The sequence below is a fragment of the Bufo gargarizans genome, chromosome 1, assembly GCF_014858855.1.
Source record: "Bufo gargarizans isolate SCDJY-AF-19 chromosome 1, ASM1485885v1, whole genome shotgun sequence".
In the NCBI taxonomy this organism is placed as follows: domain Eukaryota; kingdom Metazoa; phylum Chordata; class Amphibia; order Anura; family Bufonidae; genus Bufo; species Bufo gargarizans.
In genome coordinates this window covers 134,244,715-134,269,962 of record NC_058080.1, presented here as the reverse complement: position 1 = coordinate 134,269,962, position 25,248 = coordinate 134,244,715, and the positions used below count along the sequence as shown (strand labels likewise).

General features: G+C 44.8%; 1 protein-coding gene across 2 annotated transcripts in view; it reads left to right on the top strand.

Moving 5' to 3' along the window:
- Positions 1-1,057: 1,057 nt before the first annotated feature.
- Positions 1,058-25,248, top strand: part of GUF1 (GTP binding elongation factor GUF1) — a 56,148-nt gene continuing 31,957 nt past the window's right edge. Inside the window, exons 1-8 of one of the 2 annotated variants that reach the window (XM_044298812.1) lie at positions 1,058-1,118; positions 6,283-6,587; positions 10,458-10,569; positions 10,963-11,111; positions 13,737-13,817; positions 16,818-16,895; positions 22,526-22,609; positions 24,934-24,998. In XM_044298812.1, the coding sequence (XP_044154747.1) occupies positions 6,396-6,587; positions 10,458-10,569; positions 10,963-11,111; positions 13,737-13,817; positions 16,818-16,895; positions 22,526-22,609; positions 24,934-24,998 (761 nt within the window). In that variant the 5' untranslated portion in view covers positions 1,058-1,118; positions 6,283-6,395. Of the gene's footprint in view, positions 1,119-6,282; positions 6,588-10,455; positions 10,570-10,962; positions 11,112-13,736; positions 13,818-16,817; positions 16,896-22,525; positions 22,610-24,933; positions 24,999-25,248 lie in introns of those variants that run through there. The other variant, XM_044298821.1, reaches the window with a different exon arrangement.

Here is a 25,248-nt window from a genome sequence, read left to right as displayed (position 1 = left end):
AGTAATAGTAATGAATCCATTAGCACCCCCCAGAATTAATGCCCCCCATTAGTGCTCCCCATAGATAACGGCCCTTACAATGAACTCCCAGCAGAGGAACAGCCGCCCGGATGGTTATAGTCCGAAACTAGCCTTAGTCTATCTCTGAATGCAGGAGCAGGTCAGGGTTGCCAACCCTGACAGTAAATGCAGGTAGCATTTAGAGATGAGCGAATTTCCGCTTATGAAATTCGGTCACGCTTCGTTTGTTGGTAAAAGGTGAATTGCGCTATGGATTCCGTTACCATGGACCATAATGCAATTCTTTGATGGACTGCATAACGGAATGACTTTAGAGGACGTCATAATAGAAGTCTATGGGCTGCAAAACGGATCCGTCCCGTTTCCGTTACGCAGTTGAGGACTCCCCTGCATAACCTGAAACGGGACGGATCCGTTTTGCAGCCCATAGACTTCTATTATGACGGAATGAATAACGGAATGAGTCATAGAATTGCGTTATGGTCCATGGTAACGGAATCCATAACGCAATTCACCTTTTACCAAAAAACAAAGTGTGAACGAATTTCAAAATATGAAATTGGCTCGTCTCTAGTAATGAGTTCTTATCACTATATTGAGATGTAGACACGGATTACTTATAATCTATAACATTCATTACGGTTTTCCAAATTGTCCGTAAAAAATGTTGGCTGTGTCCTTGATTTCGGGATAAGTTGTCCAGAAAAAAGGAGAATTCTGGTTGGCGACCCTGGAGCAGGGGGACGAGAGGAATAACCAGCGGAGGGCGCTAACACCTTGGGAAATGGTGGCACAATGCTACAATAATGCTTCATTAAAAATACCCAATGAATTGCACAGAAGATAACTCCTTAAATAAATATACCCTAAAGACAAGCCCGCCTCTGCTGCGTATTTCTGTACATCAGGACATACCTGCACATTACGGTAAGTGATGGTAAAATAGGGGGAGGGGCTAAAATTCTGCCGTTTCCCTTTTAAAAAAAACACCCCACACATTGTGACATTGCCGCTTTAAGAGTAGCAGAGGAGCGGTGCATGCCGGGAGAGCGGCTATCACGTGGCGCGCTGTGTGTAGGACACGGTGTAGCTGGAAGGTGAGTGACTGAGCCCGGTGGTGGCGGCGGCGGCGGCGGCGGCACGTGCACGGTGTGACTTCCGGGGCACCGTGCGGCCGCTCATAGGAACCGCATCCCTTCTGCGCTGTGTCAGATATCGCACTCTCCCGACCTGCGTTTTTTAACTTGTCGCCTCTCGTCCTGTGTGTGCGCTTATGTCTCTGAATCTACTCTTCTCACCTGCAGGGTGTCGTGTCAGAATCCGGCCACTAGAGGGAGCCCCGTGCATGCAGCGCAGCCTTTAGACGGCTCCCGCTGTGTTCGCCTCAGCCTGGGAATTAGGGAGGGGGGAAAATTAGTTTTTCATTTTTTTTATTTATTTATTTTTTGTACCTAGGATTGTAGATTTACATGCTTCATTGCACAATTCAGTCCCTCTGCACTTATTCTCCATGACCTGTCTTACCAGATCCCACTGACTGCAATGGAATTCTGCTTTGGTGACATCAGCTGTGGTGACAGGAGACGTTAAAGGGGTTGTGTCACTTCAGCAAATGACGTTTATTATGTAGACGAGGTACTTGCTAATGTAATGTTATTGTCCATATTGCTTTCTTTGCTTGCTGGATTAATTTTTTTTCCATCTCACTAAATGTTGCTTGTCTCCATGGTTATGACCATCCTGCTATCTGACAGCGGTGGTCGTGCTTGTACACTATAGGCAAAGGTGCCAACTGGAACCTTGAGAGCGTGCATAGGCTGGTGGTTTTCCCTTCATTATGCAAGCACTGGACATAACCATGGAAATTAGCAGTGTATAATGGGATGGAAAAATGAATCCAGCCGGCAAAGGAAGCCATATGGACAATCGCAATTCATTAGTAAGTGTCTTGTATTAAAGGGGTTGTCCGGGTTCAGAGCTGAACCCGGACAGCCCTCCATTTTCACCCCGGCAGCCCCCGTGACTTGAGCATCGGAGCAGTTCATGCTCTGATGCTCTCCTTTGCCCTGCGCTAAATTGCGCAGGGCAAAGGCATTTTTCAGAGTTCCGGTGACGTACCAGGGCTCTCCATGGGGTTGACCGGAACCCCGATGATGTCACCGGCACTGATGGGCGGGATTTAGTTCTGCCCTAGCCAGTAAAACGGCTAGGGCAGAGCTAAAGCCCGCCCCTCAGAGCCAGTGACGTCGCTGAACACACTGCCGGGCGGAAGTTACCGCCCGGCAGTGTGTTATTGAAAACAAGAGCCTGTGCCCTGCGCGGTTTAGCGCAGGGCACTGGAGCGCATCGGAGCATAAAAATGCTCCGATGCTAGGCTCAGGGGGGCTGCCGGGGTGAAAATAAGGGTATGTCCGGGTTCAGCTCTGAACCCGGACAACCCCTTTAACTTTCTCTACATGATGAATGCTACTTGCAAGTGAGACAACCCCTTTACGATGGCCACGTTCTCCCAGGTGACATCTGTTCCCACCATTGTACCGTTCATTGTTCTCTATAGATTCCACATCTGATTTTCGTCCCTTGGAATCTAGGTTTTTCTACCTTATCAGTCAAAGACTGTTCAAGGCCATGCAGTTTCCACACAGGTTCCACCGCTGGTCCATGCTGAAATCCACAGGAATATCGTGTATTCTGCCTCCCTCGTTTCCTCAGTGGGAATCCGCCTGCTGTTCGTACGGCAGTGGTTTTATTTTTTTCCCCCGTACAGATTTGATAACCGCATCTTGTCATGGTTTCCGCGGGGAAAACGTGGCGTGTGCCTGAACTAGGATCAGCCTCATGGAATGGGACTAACCTGCAGTCGGGTCTGCGGCATTCAGCAGAAATTCAAGGCTCCGCCTTATGCCACCTATTTCCAGGGCGTGCGCCGGGTGGTCATACCCCCAGGTGTCGGCAGCAGTCTCAAAAAATGTCCCAGCAGTTTGTTAAATACGACAAGTCCATCTTTGATGGTGTGTGTGTGGTTTACATTTTTTTGGGGACCTTTGTTCCAATTTTGCAGCCATGACACACAGACGCCGCTGTTCCATGGTATAGGCTGATGTGAAACGCCACTTTTTGGTAAATTGTACCGAAACATCACATAGTTTATTTTTTATACGTCTTGTATTCTTTACTATAATACTGAAGTATATATTTCCTGTAACCTTTATATAGCGCCATCCTACACTGTCCCCACTTACACCATAGATTAGTGTACCGCGGTATGTGCTGCGGTTATAGTACGAGGTGTGTGTGCATGTTTCCGTATACACCGCCATACACTCTACACAAGAGACTTATTATGTCACCAGCACTACTTTTTTCCATTGTATGCTGCTTACGCCAGTTTAAGAAAAGTGGGTGGTGCTTAGCAGAAAGGGGCGTGACCTGACAGATTCACTATAACTTACACCAGCAGCTGATGTAAACCATAGCGCAAATCTCCGCTGGTTCATATGTGGTGTAATTCTGCTCTCGTGGAGCACGACTGCCAGAAAACGCCAACACCTCTTTATCAATTTGCTCAGCGCATTTCTGATTAAGTCTTTATTAAAGAGTTTTCTGAGATTTAGGATAGGTCATCAATGTCAGATCAGTGGGGCCCTGCCGATCTGCTGGTGAGCACTGCAGCCTCCTCACAGATTACCAGCACAGCGCCGTGCCTTGGATAGCGACCGTGCTTGGCATGAGCTGCACCCAAGACACATGATGAACAGGGGCGTTGCTAGGGTCTCAAAAGATCCGGGGCACAAGCCCCAATAAATATTCCCCCCCCCCCCCCCACACACTATGCAGCACTTACCTGTCACATCCAGGGCCTCCAGGTGACGTCTCCTCTCTGTCATCTTCTCCACTCGGTCTGGACAACTTCTCTCAGCCGCCTCGTCTCTGCAGAGTGTGACAGACAGACATCTTAGATTCCTCACATTCTATCATTATCCCCCAACTGGAGTCCCCACAGTGTTATCCTGCTGCTTGCTGTGCCAAAACCTCAACATCCAAATACTATCCTAAAGAAACATTACTGCCCCCCATAGTAATAGTGCTCCTCATAGTCCCACCAATAGTAATTCCCTTCTAGAATGCCCTCATTAGTAACACTGCCCCAACCGTGATAATGCTCCTCAACAATGCCCCATTATTAGAAGAGCTCTCCCATATTAATAATACCCTCACAGAGTCCCCAGTGGAAATAAGGCCCCCTATTGTTCCCCCAGTGGTAATAAAGCTCTCTACAGACCCCTCAGTAGTAATAAGGCCCCCATAGTGTGCTTAGTAGAAATAAGGCGGATCTATAAGATCCTCCTATAGAGCCCCCAGTAGTAATAAGACCGCTTATTATTCTATAAAGTAATATCAGGAAGTATTACTTTACTGAGAGAGTAGTGGATGCGTGGAATAGCCTTCCTGCAGAAGTGGTAGCTGCAAATACAGTGAAGGAGTTTAAGCATGCATGGGATAGGCATAAGGCCATCCTTCATATAAGATAGGGCCAGGGGCTATCCATAGTATTCAGTATATTGGGCAGACTAGATGGGCCAAATGGTTCTTATCTGCCGACACATTCTATGTTTCTATAATGTCCCCTGAATCTCCAGTGCCCCCTGCAGTTATAATCCTTCCTCCACCATACAGTCCCATGTAAATAACATCACCTCCTCCCCAGCCGCCTCCAACGCACAATCCCATGTAAACATCACCTCCTAAGGCTACTTTCACACTTGCGTTCGTGCGGATCCGTCCTGTACTTGTACAGGACGGATCCGCACCGATAATACAAACGAATGCATCCGTTAGATTTGAATTTCTAAGTCCCAATACGGATCCGCCCTGACTTGCATTAAAAGTCAATGGGGGACAGATCCATTTACAATTGCACCATTTTGTGTCAATGCAAAGAGATCCGTCCCTATTGACTTACATTGTAAGTCAGGACGGATCCGTTTGGCTCCGCAAGGCCATGCGGACACAAAAACGCTGCTTGCAGCATTTTGGGGTCCACCTCCAAAATGGAACGGGGGACCGTACGGAGCCGAACGAATGCATTCTGAATGGATCTGCATCCATTCAGAATGCATTGGGGTTAAACTGATGCATTTGGGGCTGCTTGTGAGAGACCTTAAACGGATCTCACAAGCGGATCACCAAACGCAAGTGTGACCGCAGCCTAAACCAGTGTTTCCCAACCAGTGTGCCTCCAGCTGTTGCAAAACTACAACTCCCAGCATGCCTGCACAGCCAAAGGCTGTCCAGGCATGCTGGGAGTTGTAGTTTTGCAACAGCTGGAGGCACACTGGTTGGGAAACACTGGCCTAAACATTAAGTCCCATGTACATAAACATCATTCCCCCCCACCACCCACTTTCAACATACAGTCCCATGTGAATAACATCACTCCCTCCCTCAGCCACCTCAAGCACACAGTTCCATGTCAATAACATCCCTCCCTTCAGCCCTAAAATAAATCCCAGTTAAATAACTACAACTCCCAGCATTGCTCTGCCTCTCCCTTCACTTACCTCTCCTGTACAGACATCACCATTAGGCTCCTTCTCCTCTTCACTCCGGTCCAATCCTGCACTGGTCACATGATGGTAACATCATTCAGTTCATCCTATCACAGCCTGTTTTGCTGATCACATGACCTGTGATGTCACCACAGGTCCTTCACATCTTCCCTAAGATTCAATTGTATTGCCGTTCTGTGTACGGCAATCCAGTTGTATCTAGCAGACAGGCAGGACATTCGGGGCATGGGACAAAACATCCGTGGCCCAGGCCCCGAATGTTTTAACCTAGCGACGCCCCTGGTGATGAATGTGACCTCACTGGATCTATGACAGATCTATTTTAAAATGAATCCTTAGGGGACCCTGATCTTTTAGTCCCCCTCCTGGGTGGGCCACTTCTGAGTCCGGCCCCTGAGCAGCCGCTTCCACTATAGCTATGCCCATGGTCTTGTGGTAAAAATGCATGTAGAAAAAATTCAACATGTATTTGGTGCAGAATCCATGGTGGAAACCCGAGACTGACCCTGGGATTTCTGCCATGATTTTGCGGTTGGCATGCTATTCTTTTCCTCTGCTAGCCAACTGGGTTTACAGCATTGGCAACTATATGCCATCCACCTTGTGTATAAAGTGTATCCTGTGTCTGACCCTATGTGATATACAAACTATTAGCGCTGCTGTCCTAACATCTTTTTCTTCCCTGTATTAGAACAATGGAGTGCTCCTGTAAAAAAGGGGTTAATGTGATATGCTGGGCTGTGCTGCGCGTTTGAGGCCTTGTCCAGGAGCTGCTGGTCGACCTGCGGGACTGATCGTGGAGAAATGTTTTCTGTTAATCCGCGTCATGGTGCAAAATGTCTGCATCTCTGGAAGTGGAAACGCCACGTCTGCGCCCTCCATAGACACCTTTCCGGGCAGAGAAGGCCGGCAGGAACCCTCTGGGGAAGTCGCTGCTTATTACAAACTTTCCATCCTATGAATTCATCCCGTGTGGTCCCATATAGTTCAAAAAAGGTGAAATTATGGTATATTAGTTTATGGCAGGCACCCTCCAACTGCGGCCCTCCAGCTGTTGCAAAACTACAACTCCCAGCATGCCCAAACAGCCTACAGGTATCGGGCTACAGCAGGGCCTTGTGGGAGTTGTAGTTTTAAAACAGCTGGAGGGCCGCAGTTTGAGGGTGCCTGGTTTATGGTTTGGATGCTGAGGTTTCGTCTCCATTTAATTAGGAAGTAGTCGTGACAGTATTGGCTTTTTGCACTGTGTATTCTGTAACTTGTTAATATGGTGTTAAAGGCTTATGTACACCTTTTGGGGACAATTTTTTATTTTTATTTTTTTATTATTGCATTGTACTCATTTTGAGCAAAAAAATATTTTTTAAATTGGTCTTGATTAAAAATATGGTATTCTTTCTGTACAGAGCTGACGTGCTCTACTGGCACCTTTTGGGTTTATTAGATGACCGCAATGTGAAAGGGAAACGTAACAAAGTTGCGGCACTCACCGAAGTATGAAAATCTTCTTTATTGAAACTTCCTCAAAGGGTAGCTGGAGGATCCAGGGGCGGACACAAAGTTGCAACGGCCGTTTCGCGCATGGGATCGCGCTTCCTCAGGCCTGAGGAAGCGCGATCCCGCGCGCGAAACGGCCGTTGCCGCTTGCAACTTTGTGTCCGCCCCTGGATCCTCCAGCTACCCTTTGAGGAAGTTTCAATAAAGAAGATTTTCATACTTCGGTGAGTGCCGCAACTTTGTTACGTTTCCCTTTCACATTGCGATCTTCTGCCTGCATTCTCTCTCTGCTGAGCACCACGCTACGAAGTACACTGTACCGCACTACGGTCTGGTTCATTATTACGGCAACATCAGTGGAAGCAGTGCCGCCTGATTTCCTTCCATTCTCTCCTCTGTAATTATATTTATTAGATGACCGGCACAAAGTGAAAGTGCCAGTCACACGGCTAGAAAAAAAAGTTAAAGAGAACCTGTCACCGGGATTTTGTGTATAGAGCTGAGGACATGAGTTGCTAGATGGCCGCTAGCACATCCGCAATACCCAGTCCCCATAGCTCTGTGTGCTTTTATTGTGTAAAAAAAATAACGATTTGATACATATGCAAATTAACCTGAGATGAGTCAGAGCTTGAAAATATGACTCTTCTCTGGTCACACAAGTAAGATATGACTCTTATGTAAATTTGCATAAAAGGCGGGAAGTACAAAATTGCATAATACTTGAATTTGTCTGCAAATGAAATTAAAAGTGTAAATATGGAAAATTCAGCCCGCACTACCCCTCGCAGGTGCAGATTGCTATGGCGAAATAGAGATATAAATGTAAAAACACAAAATGCAATCGCACACTGCAACCAGCACTCTGCCCTCCCTTTATGCTGGATGTTGAATAAGGCATTGGTGTACATTTTGGCCAAAGCGTAATAAGCCACTCGCCACGTCAAGGTCGCCTTCATGAGTGGTCCCTAACACTAGTTCCTACCTTTTATGGGCCATGACAGCCACATAAAGTCCAGGGAGCGCATGTTGAGGCCACATCATCAAATATAGTAAAGGCACAGTACTTTGCCATCACATGAAAATATAAACAGGTCCTTCTAAAAAAAATTAGCATATTGTGATAAAGTTCATTATTTTCTGTAATGTACTGAAAAAACATTAGACTTTCATATATTTTAGATTCATTACACACCAACTGAAGTAGTTCAAGCCTTTTTATTGTTTTAATATTGATGATTTTGGCATACAGCTCATGAAAACCCCAAATTCCTATCTAAAAAAAATTAGCATCCAGTTGGTGTGTAATGAATCTAAAATATATGAAAGTCTAATGTTTATCAGTACATTACAGAAAATAATGAACTTTATCACAATATGCAAATTTTTTTAGAAGGACCTGTAGAGATGTGGCCCAGCAGGGATACAGCAGTACCAATATCAAGGCATATAAACCAAACGCAATGAAACAAGTAATAACAAAAGAGCACTGGGTGAGTCAAACATACAGTCTTAGGGTCCAATCACACGTCCGTAGTGTATTGCGGATCCGCAATACACTCGGCCGGCACCCCCATAGAAATGCCTTTTCTTGTCCACAGTTGTGGACAAGAATAGGACACGCTCTATTATTATTTTTTGGAGAATGAATGGGTCCGCACAATTGCAGAATGGATGCGGACCACAATTGCAGACATGTGAATGGAGCCTAAGCGTTTATCGGACCGCGCTGCGTTGAATCCTCAGGAAGTATTCCTTTTTAAGTTCAGGCCAAATGCACTTTTAGACCTAGGAAAACATTTGATATCCACACCAATTGCCGTCCTTCTCAATCGGCCACTCTTGTGAATCATCAAAGAGGTTGCCCCAATAGTGAAGTACCATCAACAAGGGTCAAATCATAAAAATGTATTATACTCGCAGACGTAATCAGGTTTAAAACCTATCATAAAACACTGGATAATTCTCGTATTCCTGAGTCAAACATACAGACCGAGAGCCAAGAAGGGCTAGAAACCCCAACGTACGTTTCGCCTCGCTTCCTCTTGGGGACATGTCAATCTGAGCTATACCCATACTATATACAGTATACCGTACAGGTTACCCCTCCTTCCAAATTATAACGCAAGCATTCACCTGTAACTTCAGGGGAGTAGCAATAAACCATGTGTAATTGGGGGTGGAGTCTCATAACATGGCTGCAAAATCCTGCGATCTCACAAAAAGTCACGTCCGATATCCCGGACATGTGATCTAGTCACGCGACATCCCAGCTAAGCAGGCCTACCCACATACCGGGAGGAGGAGACTGGGACTAGTACCACAATAATTACATTGCGGCAATAGATCCCTCCCACCCACAATTGCGAAAGCGTGGGCGCCATCTTTGAAGGGGGCAAAATGCCCACATCTCAACATAGTATCAATACCCCATCAGTTAGTTAGGGTGATCGGCATATTGGTGTAGAGTCAGCTGTATAATTCAAAACTGGTAGCCTGATGATACAAATATAGATGAAACGGCGTAGAACAGCAAGCTGTGCTGTTTCCCTAAGGGCTCATGCACGCAATCATATGTTTCTTCCGTTATGTGTTTGTTTGTTTTTTGTTTTTTTACAGGTGTGTATATATACAGAACTATTCATTTCAATGGGACTTGGAAAAAAAAAAACTGAAATGAATTAGTGTGAATTTCGTGCCCAGATGTTTACATGTCCGTTCCGCAAAAAAAATAGAACATGTCCTATTCTTGTCCGTTTTGTGTTCAAGGACAGGCATTGTTACAATGGATCCACAAAAAAAACCTGTTTAAACATGGACATCACATGGATGTCGTGCTTTTTTTTTTTTTTTTTTTTTTTTTTTTTTTGGACCGCAAAATACATATGGTCGTGTGCATGAGCCCTTAGGGTCCATTCACACGTCCGTTGTTTCTTTCCTGATCTGTTACGTTTTTTGCGGACCAGATCTGGACCCATTCATTTTCAATGGGTCCTGAAAAAAAGTCAGACATTGTGCTGTCTTATTTTTTTTTTTTTCAGGACCCATTAAAAATGAATGGGTCCAGATCTGGTCCAGATCTGTTCCGCAAAAAACTGAACAGATCAGGAAAGAAACAACGAACGTGTGAATGGACCCTAAGGCTGAGTTCACATCTGCATTCAGCCTTTCCGTTTTCCTGCTTCGCAGAAGAACTGAAAGGACGGATTTGGCATATAAATGAGCCGAACGGAACCTACGGGCCACACAGACCTATAATAGCATCCGTTAGGTTTCCGCTCAGAGGAAGATTTTTGAAGCAGAGACAAAAGTCCTGCATGAGATGGGAATAACACTCCGAGGGGTTAATGTTTGCTCTGTTTCTTTCAGGAAAGAATTGACATGTCTGAATATGATGTGGACTACATTAGGAATTTTAGCATAATAGCACATGTGGACCATGGGAAAAGTACCCTCGCAGACAGACTTCTTGAGATTACAGGTATGATGATGTATAGACCTCACAGTGCGAGAACCTCAGTCTGTCCTTCTCTATACATGGCTGAAGATAGTCTGCCTTATGTACTGTAATGGGATTCTTCCACAAATCCATAGGATGGGGGATAAGAGTCACACCGCTGGGGCCACTGCCAATCACTAGAATGGGGGTCCTGTGTTCCCATGTTTAAGTGCAGTGTTGGTCACGTATGGGACTGCTGGAGATGGCAATGTGCAGTATTCGGCTGTCCCTGGCATTCCCATACATCCATAGGATGCTGCGAGGTCGGCCCAGGGCACTCACCTGTAATACGCTTCTGTAAGACCTGGCTTTATACTGTGAAATGTCCCATTTTCATTGACTTTGTCTGTTCCTGTATCTTTCTCCTTTTCACAGGGTGTATTCCAAAAGCTGCCTCCAATAAGCAAGTCCTAGATAAGCTCCAAGTGGAAAGAGAGCGGGGGATCACGGTGAAAGCCCAGACCGCCTCTCTGTTTTACACGTATGAGGGGAAGAAGTATCTCTTAAACCTGATTGACACTCCGGTGAGTTTGCTTTGTAGTTGATGATTTGTAAAGAAAACCAGAGCAGCTGCTCCGGTTTTATCTGCAAGTTTCCCCAAGAACACCTCGGACATAAAGGCTGATGCCAAAATATGCAGGTATAGATATGACACTAGAACATCCTCCTGACCTTACATTATAGGGCAAATATTACAGACTTTTTTTAGTGAAGCCCTGGTTAGCAGTGACCATTTCTAGACTATAGTATTAATATTGGGGCCTACATGGGTACAAAATACATATATTTATTTTTTTTATAAACAAACACAATTTTAGGCTACTTTTACACTAGCGTTCTGGCTTTCTGTTTGTGAGATCCGTTCAGGGCTCCCACAAGCGGTCCAAACGGATCCGTTTTGCTCTAATGCATTCTGAATGGAAAAGGATCCGCTCAGAATGCATCAGTTTGCCTCCGTTCAGTCTCCATTCCGCTCTGGAGGCGGACACCAAAACTCTGCCTACAGCGTTTTGGTGTCCGTCTGACGAGACTGAGCCAAACGGATCCGTCCTGACACACAATGTAAGTCAGTGGGGACGGATGCGTTTTCTCTGACACAATAGGGGACGGTTCCGTCCCCTATTGACTTTCAATGGTGTTCAAAACGGATCAGTCATGGCTACAGAAGACCTAATACAACCGGATTCGTTCATGACGGATGCATTTGGTTGTATTATTGTAACTGAAGCATTTTTGCAGCTCCATGACAGAACCGCAAAAAACGCTAATGTGAAAGTAGCCTTACCTGTTTTTGTTCCCTTATTGTATGCGTTTTGTTCCATATTGTTTTCTGAGTTCATTCCAGTTTTGGGTTTAGTTTTGTTTCTTTTGTTGCAATGCTGCAGAATGTGGAGGATAAGAAAACTGAAGTAAACTGTGCAAACATGAACGTGTGTTATTCAATTCAAGAACTGACTTCTTCTATAAGCTAAAAAACAAAAACAAAAAAAAAACACTGCCCATAGGGATCCGTCATGCACATAAAAAATGGAAATGAGAATAAAAGTATTGGAAATGACTTTTCAATTTTAAAAAATTTGAATTAATGCAGATCCATAACAAGTGTGAACTAGCCCTAACTCTATAAATCTGCAGAAAATGTTGATGCCATATAAGCAACAGGAATTGGATAATACAGAAGGTTTCTCAAGTTTAGATATAGCGGGTTCCTACCAAAGAGTTATAGTGGTAGTGACCATAACATGCATGGCTAGGAGATGGTTTAGGTTTCCTAATGTTGCCCTGCAGACCTGACAACAGGGCCCCTCCCTCCTCTTACCCCTAGTTTTGATAAACCTTCCCCAAGTTGTTCTACAGTTGGCATCAGATGCCATTTTGCTTGTGGGTTTGCAAGAAAACTGTAGAGTGGATCAAATCGTCACTAAGGTTTTATAAAACTTTTGCTATGTCCTAGAGACATATCAAAAGTTTTTTTATTTGTTAGGGCCCAGGCGCTGAGACCCCCACCGATCACTAGAATGTGGAGAGAGAAGCTCAGATATCACACACTCTCTCCTTGCTGCCGAGGACAGAATCCAGCCGGGACCATAGACTTTCTATTGAGTCTGTCTCATTTCCTCTCCTGCAGAGAGCGTATGTGAGCGCTTCTCTCTCTTCATTCTATCGATCAGTGGAGGTTTCAGAACTCAGACCTCCACCGATCAAAACTTTAGATGTCTCTCTGATGATTTATCAAAAGTATTAGGGCTCTTTCACGCGAGCGGATGCCGTGCGTGGAATCCGCTGCGTGAAAGAGTGCCAAGCCCCGCTCCGGACAGCAGAGACACTGAGCATTAACATGATTGATAATGCTCCGTGCCTCTGATCTTTTTACTACAAAATCACAGTGAGATAAAGTGGTCACAGAGAGGCACAGAGCATTCTCAATCATGTTAATACTCCGTGTCTCTGCTGTCCGGGACGGGGCTTGGCTGTCTTTCACGCAGCGGATTCCACGCACTGCATCCGCTCGTGTGAAAGATCCCTTACTCTACAATTAGGCTGTAATAAAAATAAAAAAAAGTTGCAAGTTATGGCACACTCCATATTTGCAACTTTTTAAGCTTCTCACCACTTTTCTAAAGTGGGGCAAGAAGGGACGGGAGGGGCTTCGCATGGCCCGACACAGGAGTAAGTTATAGCTACACCAGCCTCTAGTTGCCATAGATTTGAGTTTCTGGCGCACAGAGGGGCAGAGATGTAACTAATTTATTGGGATAAATAATAATAAATTGGACGCATCTCACGCTGGCGCACAGGGGAGCAAGACTGGCGTATGGGAATGCCAGTCTTGATTAATCTCCCCAATGACCCTTTAGGCTTCCTGCACCACAGCAAAGTATTCTTGAAACATATCTGCACCTTTTGGGAGAACTTTTGACAGTAGATAAACATGTCACCCAAGTTAAAGGAGCTGAGGTTTCCGGTTCTGTTAGTATGTGTATTCTGTGTTCTACTGGGCAGTCATTCTTGTGCCTTTGCTCTGTCTAGTGCTGTCTGTGTTGGGTTTCTTAAGTGGAGAAATGATAAAGTTTGAGGATTATAAATGCAGCTAACATCAGTCAATTCATATTTGACCAATCTTATTTTTTTTATTATTTTTTTTTTAGGGTCATGTTGATTTTAGCTACGAGGTTTCACGGTCCCTTTCTGCTTGTCAAGGTGTATTATTGGTGGTTGATGCAAATGAGGTACTTATGTTTTATATACATTATGTAAATATCCTGAGCATAGTTCTTATGACTTGTGCATATATTGTATGGGTCTAACACATAAACCACTCCTGTAGTTGGTTACCGAATACAGATGCGTTCTTTCTTACCTTTCCTCAAGGTTTGAAAAATCCAGGGAGGTATGCAAGATGAATTTGTGTTGCTCACAAGCCCCGACGTAGTAACCCGAAAAGTATTGTGCTTTTTTGTTTTTGTCATCTTGGGACGTTTTTAAACCAAGATAAAAAGTTCAGGCAGCCATCACTAGAGGGAGCTTAGTGAATATGGATTTATGAGCTTGAAGGGGTTTTCCAGGGCTTGTACTTTAACCACTACTGGACTTGCACCACTGATTCTGCATTCTGGGCTGTGCTCACGTGGCCACCTGACTGGCTTCGGACTCTTCTGCCGATGTCTCAATCGGATGTCCTAATGTGTCTTTCTTTTCAGCTACATAATGAGATTGCTGAATAGTCGATGTCTGAATGGCAAGTGGTGGTAAAATAATATCCCTTCCACAGGCTGCCTGAAAATTAGAATTTAGTCAAAGCCAAGGAGAACCCCTTTATTTTGGCAGAATTTTAGCATCTATAAATGCTACCCGGTACCTGGAGCCTGTGTGTGAGCACAGGAAGTGCCTACAGGTAAGTACCACTGACCTGTGCCCCATATGGTGCCTGTTGTAATGCTTAATGTTCTTGAATAAAAGCAATGCTTTTAGGAGAGAATGACTCTGTAGTCGGTATGCAGTAGAGCATGCCATGATTTCTTTTCTCCCCGATTCATACAGAGTACATATGTGCACATGGCAGGCTATAGGTCCCTTATTATGATCCAGTACACTCCAGAAGGCTCTTCCATCTATATTTTTCCATGCTGCTTTTGCATGCGTCTCCATTCCATGTTTTCAAATTTACCCTGTAGATTTTTATTAGCAGCCGCTTGCCAATTGAAATGTGAGTTTTTCTATAATATTGTGTCAGTGTTCAGTCCTATAGCTACTCTACTTGGTGCCATTCTTCTGTTATTCAGAATTACTTGTAAAGGAATTTCTGGCATTAAATACTAGTGACTCATCTTTCAGTTAGCATAATCTGTTTATCATAATGAGTACCTTATGGAGGTAACATGTTGATTGCAAATTTCTGGCTGAAACTATTAGGTGTGATTAAATTGCCTCTGAAGAGGTGTTAGAACAGCATTATAAGTGGCAGACAATAATTGTCACAATCCTCTGCCTCTGTTCAAGCTTAGTATCTCCAGTTTAATGTGAGTGTTTTTTTCACACCTCTTTCCAACCAGTCCTCCTCATGTCTAAGATGCAAACCTTGCTGTCATCAAACAAGTTTTCTTTGTTCTTAAGATGTAGGTACACAGTCCTGACCAGAGGTGTTGGCTCTTCAGTGCTGCCGGCCATATGCTGGTGTAGCTGCTGTTTTGTTTCCCCAGTGTACACTTCTTGGCACCGGACTGCATACACAATATTGCTCTTGTGTTTTGGTGTTGGGTCTTTTGGGTGAACCAGTTGCTGCCTCAGTGTGTTGTCAAGTTTAAAACGGACATGGATGCAATTTTTATTAAAAATTCTTCTGTGTTTTTTCAGACACCCAAGCAATATACAGAACAACCAATTTCTTCTATCTGCCCTGCTTTGCAACTTAATCAGCAATCTTAAGATTCTTTCCTCTTCTTTTCTCAGTTTTAACAAAGGCCCAGTCTGAACACTCTTCTGTTTTGAAGAGCCTTTTTCAGGTGTTTTAATTCCTTTGTCTTGGCTTCCTGGTTGAGATCTTGTCTGTCCGGTGGTGTAGGGTTCTGATTAGGGATGAGCAAATCGACTTTAGATGAAACATCCAAAGTCGATTCGCATAAAACTTTGTTCCAATACTGTACGGAGCGGGAACTCCATACAGTATTAGAATGTATTGGCTCAGATGAGCCAAATTTATTACTTCGAAGTCTCTTGAGACTTTGCGTAATAACTTCATAAATTAATTTTGTACTGTAGAAAAACATTTCCCGAACTCTGGTTCGGTTTTAAGTGGTACTTTGGAACTGAACCCAAGTTCGGGAAATATATATATATATATATATATTTTTTTTTTTATTGTACAAATTAATTTCTGAAGTTATTACCCGAAGTCTCTCGAGACTTCACAAAGTAATAACTTCGGCTCATCTGAGCTGATACATTCTAATACTGTACGGAGCTCCCGCTCCGTACAGTATTGGAATTAAGTTTTATGCAAATCGACTTTGGATGTTTCATCCGAAGTCTATTCGCTCATCCCTAGTTCTGATGAACATTTAGCTTATGATCCAGAGGATGGTGAGAGTCAAACAGCTGGCAATAAATCATATGTGTTGGTTTCCTTTTAGAATTTGTTTCCATTCTTGCCCATCTGTTACCAAGCAGTCCAACAAAGCCAGTTTTCTGCACAGACATCTTAAGGACAAAGAACACTTGTTTTAAAATAGCAAGGTTTGCATCTTAGACACAGAGAAGGACTGGTTCAAAAGAGGTGTGAAGGAAGCGATCTGTTAAATTAGAGAAACTAAACTTGAATAGAGGTGAAAGATGCGACATCTATTGTCTGTCACTTACAATGCTGTTCTAACACTTCTTCTAAAGGCAGAGTTATCACACCTAATCACCAGTATTTAATGTCAGAGATTTCTTGTACAAGTCATTCAAGTGAGACAGCCAGCTGGATGACTAGCAAAACATCCTAGAGAATACAAATCCAGCTGCTCTGACTTATTACTATTGATCACCTAAGTTGTGCTTTTTCCCCTTCAATTAAATTCTAGGGTGATGATCACATAAAATTTAAAGTTTCTTTTAAATTATTACTGAATGACAGTAGCTTAAATTTCCCTGAGGACAAGTCATTTACCGGTCCACCAGGTTTGATGTTGTAATGCATTTAGATTTTTCAATAATTGTATGTGTAAATTTTTTTTCCCCTCCCCCTTAAGGGTATTCAAGCACAGACTGTGGCAAACTTCTTTCTCGCCTTTGAAGCACAGCTTTCAATTATTCCTGTTATAAACAAGGTAAAGAGTGTACACATCCGAGCACATAAAAAAAAAAAAAACTCCTTCACTCCTGTGTCAGATAAAGCAGTAAACACCAGCGCTCCTGCTGTGCCAAGTATAGATAACTCAATGAGCTAGATGTGGTGCATTAAATGAAGGCTTTATCATAATTAAGTTAAAGGGTCACTGAGTTTTCATAAAACTTTTGATATGCCAGAGAGACATGAAAAGTTTTGGTCAGTGGGGGGGTCTGAGCGCTGAGACTCCCAACAAAGAGAGGGATATGCTTACATATAGTGCTCTCTATCCTTGCGGCAGAAGACAGGCTCAATAGAAAGACTGTGGGCCCATCTCTATGTCATCCTCTGCAGTGAGTCGGGAGAGCATAATACGCAAGCACATCTCTTTCCTCGTTCTAGGGATCGTGGGGGGTCTCGGCGCTCACACACCCACCAATCTAAACTTTTGATATGTTTCAGGGACATCAAAAGTTTTATGAAAACTCTGACCCTTTAAGCAGGATTCTCCTTAGGCCTCATGCACACGACAGTTTATTTTCACGGTCCGCAAAAACTGGGTCCGTAGGTCCGTGATCCGTGATCCGTGACCGTTTTTTCGTCCGTGGGTCTTCCTTGATTTTTGGAGGATCCACGGACATGGAAAAAAAGTAGTTTTGGTGTCCGCCTGGCCATGCAGAGCCAAACGGATCCGTCCTGAATTACAATGCAAGTCAATGGGGACGGATCCGTTTGTTGACACAATATGGTACCATTTCAAACGGATCCGTCCCCATTGACTTTCAATGTAAAGTCTGGAGTTCTTTTATACCATCGGATTGGAGTTTTCTCCAATTTGATGGTATATTTTAACTTGAAGCGTCCCCATCACCACGGGAACGCCTCTATGTTAGAATATACTGTCGGATATGAGCTACATCGTGAAACTCGGATCCGACAGTATATTCTAACACAGAGGCGTTCCCATGGTGATGGGGACGCTTCTAGTTAGAATACGCTACAAACTTTGTACAAGACTGCCCCCTGCTGCCTGGCAGCACCCGATCTCTTACAGGGGGATATGATAGCACAATTAACCCCTTCAGGTGGCAGCGGAGTTCCGAGGTGGCAGCGGAGTAAACAATTAACCCCCCGATCATTGGTGGCAGCGGAGTTCCGAGCGGAGGCTCCGATCGGTAACCATGGCAACCAGGACGCTACTGCAGTCCTGGTTGCCATGGTTACTTAGCAATAGTAGAAGATTCATAGTTACCTGCTTGCTGCTGCGATGTCTGTGTCCGGCCGGGAGCTCCACCTACTGGTAAGTGACAGGTCTGTGCGGCGCATTGCTAAAGAACTGTCACTTACCAGTAGGTGGAGCTCCCGGCCGGTCACAGACATCGCAGCAGCAAGCAGGTAAGTATGAATCTTCTATTGCTAAGTAACCATGGCAACCAGGGCTGCAGTAGCTTCCTGGTTGCCATGGTTACCGATCGGAGCCCCAGCGATTAAACTGGGACTCCGATCGGAACTCCGCTGCCACCAATGATCGGGGGGGGGGGGGGGGGGGGATGGGAGGCCGCACACTGCCACCAATGTTGTTACTGCTATAGAGGGAGGGGGGGCGATGGGGGGTGCACACTGTGCCACCAACGATTTATAACAATAGAGGGAGGAAGGGGGTGGCCCGATGGGGGGGCGCACTCTGTGCCACCAACGATTTATTACACTAGAGGGAGGATGGGGGGCGCACACTGTGCCACCAACGATATTCAAACTGGGGAGGGGGGGTCTGCCCCCTGCTGCCTGGCAGCCCTGATCTCTTACAGGGGGATATGATAGTACAATTAACCCCTTCAGGTGCGGCACCTGAAGGGGTTAATTGTGCTATCATATCCCCCTGTAAGAGATCGGGTGCTGCCAGGCAGCAGGGGGCAGTCTTGTACAAAGTTTGTAGTGTATTCTAACTAGAAGCGTCCCCATCACCATGGGAACGCCTCTGTGTTAGAATATACTGTCGGATATGAGTTTTCACGAAGTGAAAACTTAGATCTGAAAAAGCTTTTATGCAGACGGATCTTCGGATCCGTCTGTATGAAAGCAACCTACGGATCACGGACACGGATGCCAATCTTGTGTGCATCCGTGTTCTTTCACGGACCTATTGACTTGAATGGGTCCGTGAACCGTTGTCCGTCAAAAAAAATAGGACAGGTCATATTTTTTTGACGGACAGGATACACGGATCACGGCCTCGGCTGCAAAACGGTGCCTTTTCCGATTTTTCCACGGACCCATTGAAAGTCTATCTATCTATCTGCACATTCATTCACATACTGGGCAGTAGGAGGCTTACGGTCACCCTTTAAAGGGAACCTGTCACCGGGATTTTGTGTATAGAGCTGAGGACATGGGTTGATAGATGGCCGCTAGCACATCCGCAATACCCAGTCCCCATAGCTCTGTGTGCTTTTATTGTGTAAAAAAACAACGATTTGGTACATATGCAAATTAACCTGAGATGTGTCCTGTCCCTGAGATGAGTCCAGCATGAAGGAGCCCAGCACCGCCTCGCATCCTCAGAATCTCCACCTTTCTCCCTGACGTCAGAAAGCTAGAGCGCCGTAATCTCGCGATGCGCGAGCTTGCGCATGCAGAGTTCGTTCCCTGAGGCTGATGCCAGCACAGGGAAGGAACACTATAACTACACTGCGCATGCGCTGCCTCACGCATCGCGAGATTACAGCGCTCTATCTTTCTGACGTCGGCGAGCAAGGAGGAGATTCTGAGGATGCTGGGCTCCTTCAAGCTGGACTCCTCTCAGGGACAGGACTCATCTCGGGTTAATTTTGCATATGTACCAAATCGTGTTTTATTGTGAAAAAAAAAAAAAAAAACACACACAGAGCTATGGGGACTGGGTATTTCAGATGTGGTTGCGGCAATCTAGCAACCCATGTCCTCAGCTCTATACACAAAATCCTGATGACAGGTTCCCTTTAATTCCTCCCTGCTGATGTTAACTGCATGGGCAGATACATTTCTGTCCTGTGATTACAGCATCACGCTGCGTTCACACCTGAGCGTACAGGATGGAGCACTCTGTATGCGTGTTTACAATCGCGGCTCCGGAACAAGCGAACGCCCATTGTCGCGTGTTCCCGGAAGTCTCTGTACGGGAACGCGCGACAAGACGCCCCAAAGAAGCTCCTGTACTTCTTGGGGCGTCGGGCGTTTTACAGCGCGATCGTACGCGCTGTAAAACGCTCAGGTGAGAACCATTCCCATAGGGAATCATTGGTTCTTACCTGTTGAGCGGTTTATTCAAACAGTGTACTGTATGAATTCAATAAGCCCCCCCCCCCCCCCCCCCCACTGCCATGACAACCTATCAGCACCCCATAATCGCATTGCTTGTTGCCATTGGAGGGTGACAGTGCCAGTGGTTGCTATTGACTTCAGAATCTAAGTTGTAAGCAGTTGGGAGTCGGAATTATCGCTGATCCAAGCCATTACAGCAGTGTGTCAGCTGTATGCTAAAGTCACTTGGGATACCTTCGCATCAGCGGCAGTGGATCCGGTAGGCTGTTCTGCCAGAGAGCAGCCTACCACATTTGGCCAGATTCCCATTGACTATAATGGAGTCCAACAGTGCTGAGCTCGGGCAGAAGTTGAAGGGTGGGGTGGGCTGCTTTACCTGCTGATATGTCTGGATTGGTAGCAGCTAGAAGTATGACACTGGCCTTGTTTGACACCTAAACAGGAGATATCACTGTTAGAAATCGAGTCAGGGATAATCGTGGGTAAAACCTGCTTTTACTTTTACTTTCACTTTCAGCTGCATTAACTGCATCCCGATTTCTATCAGTGATATCTTTCCATGTAGTGAAGATAATGATGTAATTCTGGTATTGCTAAAAGCTTAGAAAGCAGCTACCACAGGCAGGGATGCCCTCTGTCTCCCCTTTTATTTGCAGTAGCTATTGAGCACCTGGCACTAAGGATCCGCCAGGACACTACATTTAAAGGAATATCTCTGGGGAACAGGGAGGATCGGCTAGGCTTGTATGCTGATTACCTCATTCTATACATGGACACTGTAGAGTCTACATTGCCAAGGGCAATAACCCTTATTGAACAGTTCGGCTCCTTTTCTGGACTTTGCATAAATTGGGCAAAATCGGCCATCATGCCTTTATGGTCCTCAGATTGGCCATCCGTTTATTGTAACTTGATAGTAGTAGACAGATTCAAGTACCTGGGTGTTATTATCACAAAAGAACCACTTATGTCACATGAACTAAACACAATCTCCCTGGTGTCCTATTTCACGGATAAATTTAAATCCTGGAACACCCTACCGTTGTCCACTATTGGAAGGCTAAACCTAATCAAAATGATTCTCCAACCTAAAGCCCTATACTTGCTAGAACATGCCTGTGTCTCGATTCCCCCGCACATTTTTTGATAAATTGCACTCAATTATGGCGACGTTCATATGGGGCAAGAATAGACAGAAACTGGCTATTCAGTCTTTGCAGAGGAGCTGGGACAAAGGGGGGGCGGCCTTGCCGGGCCTATATTTGTACTTCCTTGCTGGTCAGTTGCGATATTTGGTGCCATGGGTGACCTGTGATGCGCTTCCTAACTCTGAATACTATCTACAAGCATATTTGGCATATTTGCGGCTCTCCAATCTCTGGCCCATCCTAGAGGGCCTTGCGTCTATATCGGGCTCGCTCCTGCAGATCCATAGACTTGCGCATCAGTTGTTGTTTTTTTTTTTTTTCCCCCCCTGAACTGAAGCAGATGGCCCCTTAGACAATGGGGTTTCCCCTAACGCCGGCCCTGGGTGCATGCTACACGGTGAGTAAGGCTGGGTTCACACTTGAGCGTTGCGCAAACGCGCGTTTTACGCGCGTTTTTGACGCGCATTTTTATGCGCGTTTTTGTAATAGTAAACGCGCGTTTGACGCGCGTTTGTGTGATTCACTACAGTGTCCTATGGCCACAAACGCCCCAAAAGTCGCTCATGTACTTTTTGGAGCGTCGGGCGTTTTACAGCGCGATCGTACGCGCTGTAAAACGCCCAAGTGTGAACCATTCCCATAGGGAATCATTGGTTTCTCCTTGTTGAGCGTTTTACAGCGCGTAGGAACGCGCTGTAAAACGCTCAGGTGTGAACCCAGCCTAAGAGCTCGGGTTTAAGGAAATGTAGTTTACAGTGTGTGTGAAACTACGGATACGTTTTACTCAAGTATGTAAGTAACGAAAAACGACACCGGCGCACACTTGGAACTGGGATTAAGAAGTTATCAGTATTTTTTTGTAGACATTAATGATAGAATATTGTAGACTGCATAAAGCATAGTTGTGTATCTCTCTAGTATTCCTCTGTATACAGAGCCTCGGCAGTTTTGGTCATTTACCAAACTGGTGTAAAGTAGAACTGGCTTAGTTGCATATAGCCACCAGTCAGATTCCACCTTTTAATTTTCACAGCACAGAAAATGAAAGGTGGAATCTGATTGGTTGCTTTGGGCGACTAGGCCAGTTCTACTTTACAACAGTTTGACAAATCTTTCCCGGTAGGTTGTGTTCGATGTTAAGTTGCTTTGATGAATTGTAATGATACTTTTGCTTTTACCGTAGATTGACTTGAAGAATGCAGACCCAGAGAGAGTGGAGAAACAAATTGAAAAGATGTTTGACATTCCCGCCAGCGACTGTATCAGGGTGTGTATGCCGTATACCTCAAGCTGTTTCATTCCTGTAAATGTAACTTGGATAGGCATGACTCGTCTGCTTCTATTCAGATACAGCATTCATGTCACCAATTGAGCCATGTAAAAGCCTTCATGCATACAGTCAGGTCCATAAATATTGGGACATGGGCACAATTCTAACATTTTTGGCTCTATACACCACCACAATGGATTTGAAATGAAACTAACAAGATGTGCTTTACCTGCAGACTGTCAGCTTTAATTTGAGGGTATTTACATCCAAATCAGGTGAGCGGTGCAGGAATTACAACACTTTGCATATGTGCCTCCCACTTGTTACGGGACCAAAAGTAATGGGACAGAATAATAATCATAAATCAAACTTTTACTTTTTAATACTTGGTTGCAAATCCTTTGCAGTCAATTACAGCCTGAAGTCTGGAACGCATAGGCATCACCAGACGGTGGGTTTCATCCCTAGTGATGCTCTGCCAGGCCTCTACTGCAACTGTCTTCAGTTCCTGCTTGTTCTTGGGGCATTTTCCCATCAGTTTTGTCTTCAGCAAGTGAAATGCAGCTCAATCGGATTCAGGTCAGGTGATTGACTTGGCCATTGCATAACATTCCACTTCTTTCCCTTAAAAAACTCTTTGGTTGCTTTTGCAGTATGCTTTGGGTCATTGTCCATCTGCACTGTGAAGCAATAGTGCAGAGTCGTCCCAGGCAACAGAGGTCACAGATGCATATCTGTCGATAGACCCTCCGGACCCGGGACGCCCATAACATCCTGTAATGGCCTCTCCTGTGGCCTGCAGGACATTAGACATTATAATAAGGATGAAAGGCTCATTATTTCAATAAACAATGAGAGACTCACATTCATCCTGGTAGAGGGGTGGAGGGAGGGAACAAACAGAGGGAGAGGCATACTCATCACAGGTCCGTCGGGATCACTAACCCCACTGTGTCGTCGTCCCCCCTTCCTTTTTTCTTTCCACGGGGACATGACAGTATGTGCCTAGTGTCCTGCGTCATAGACCAAAATAAGAGGGGTTTATAGTGGGAGAATTGGCCACCTGTCCATTCACCCAGCGGAATTTTCTTGTATCTTGTGTTTGTATTGTCACTGTGCTGGCCCTCTCACCCTTACCGTCTAAGAGGACACGTCTTACTCGTTGTATGTCAGTAGGGGTCTTATTTTATCTTCTGTATATCAATAAATCGTTATTTTATTTAGTCTACTGCCCCTGTTAGTTTTTTCCTATTATTAGAAGGTATTGTATGGGATTAGAAAAAAAAGAGATCTGCCTCAAATCTACACCAAAAACGCACAGTGGGGAATTTCTGCAAGATAGCCTGCACCCATGTGCAAGTGGCCTAATAAGGAGCTGACTGGTTGCCCTCCTAGGACTTTTTCCCTAGCATGAATGTATGTTAGGGCTTGTGCACACGGCCGTTGCCCATCCGTGGACCCACTTGAATGGGTCCGCAATCCGCAGCTGAGGTGCAGAACGGAGGCACGGAAACACTACGGAGCGCTTCCGTGGTGTTTCTGTCCGTGCTTTCTCACCGCAAAAAATAGAACATGTTCTATATTTTTTTTTTTATAATTTACAGTGTGGACGGATCATGGACTCATTCAAGTTGAATGGGCCTCAATCCGTCCCGGCCACCGCACGGATGTTGCCTGTGCATTGGGGACCGCAAATTGCACAACAGCTGTGTGCATGAGGCCTCAGTGTGTGCCTAAAATAGGAAGATTAGATTGCCACTGGCCACCAATGCACTATTGAATTCACATTGGGCAGATTTTTCGTCCTGGTGCTGAAAGTAGCAGCAAAGTGCGTGAGATTTAAATCTGCAGCATGTCCATTTATGCAGAGGATACATGTAAAACACGCGGATTTTGCCATGGATTCTGCTGCAAATCCACAACTTTTTTTTTTTTTTTCTTTTGCAATTTACCTCTCCTGTGGACGTATATAACAGTGTGTTCCCATTTCACAGGCACATTGCAGGTTTTTGCCATTATTTGGGTTCATGCATGCTAGGTATAACTTTTCCATGAACCGCAGTTTATACCAGATGTATTGTACATTATCGATGACAGACAACATGCAATCAGAATCCACGTGAATTCAGAAGGTGGGCTTGATTGCTTCCAATTTTAACTAATTGTGTTTTCCACTTACAGTAGCTGTCATACCCCAAAAGATTTACACATAAACCTTATATTGACTTGTCTCGTGTTCTCTGATTTGTTGGTAACTAGTTCTAAGCTTTATTACGAACTGCTCTTTTTTTTTTTTTTTTTTTTTTTTTTTTATATATTAGATCTCAGCAAAGCTTGGAACAAATGTGGAAAAGGTTCTTCAAGAAGTTGTCAGAAGGCTTCCGCCGTGAGTATGGACTTCTGAGGCTGCATGAGATCTGCTTTTTATTAGTTACATTTATTTCATAGAAATGACAGTGAGTACTTGCTTATATAGCTCCAACATATTCTGCAGCGCTTTACAGACATCATCATTACTCTGAGTCCCCATTGGAGCTCACAATCTAAATTCCCTATCAGTATGTCTTTAGAGTGTGGGAGGAAACCCACGAAAACACGGGGAGAACATACAGACTCCATGCAGATGTTGTCCTTGG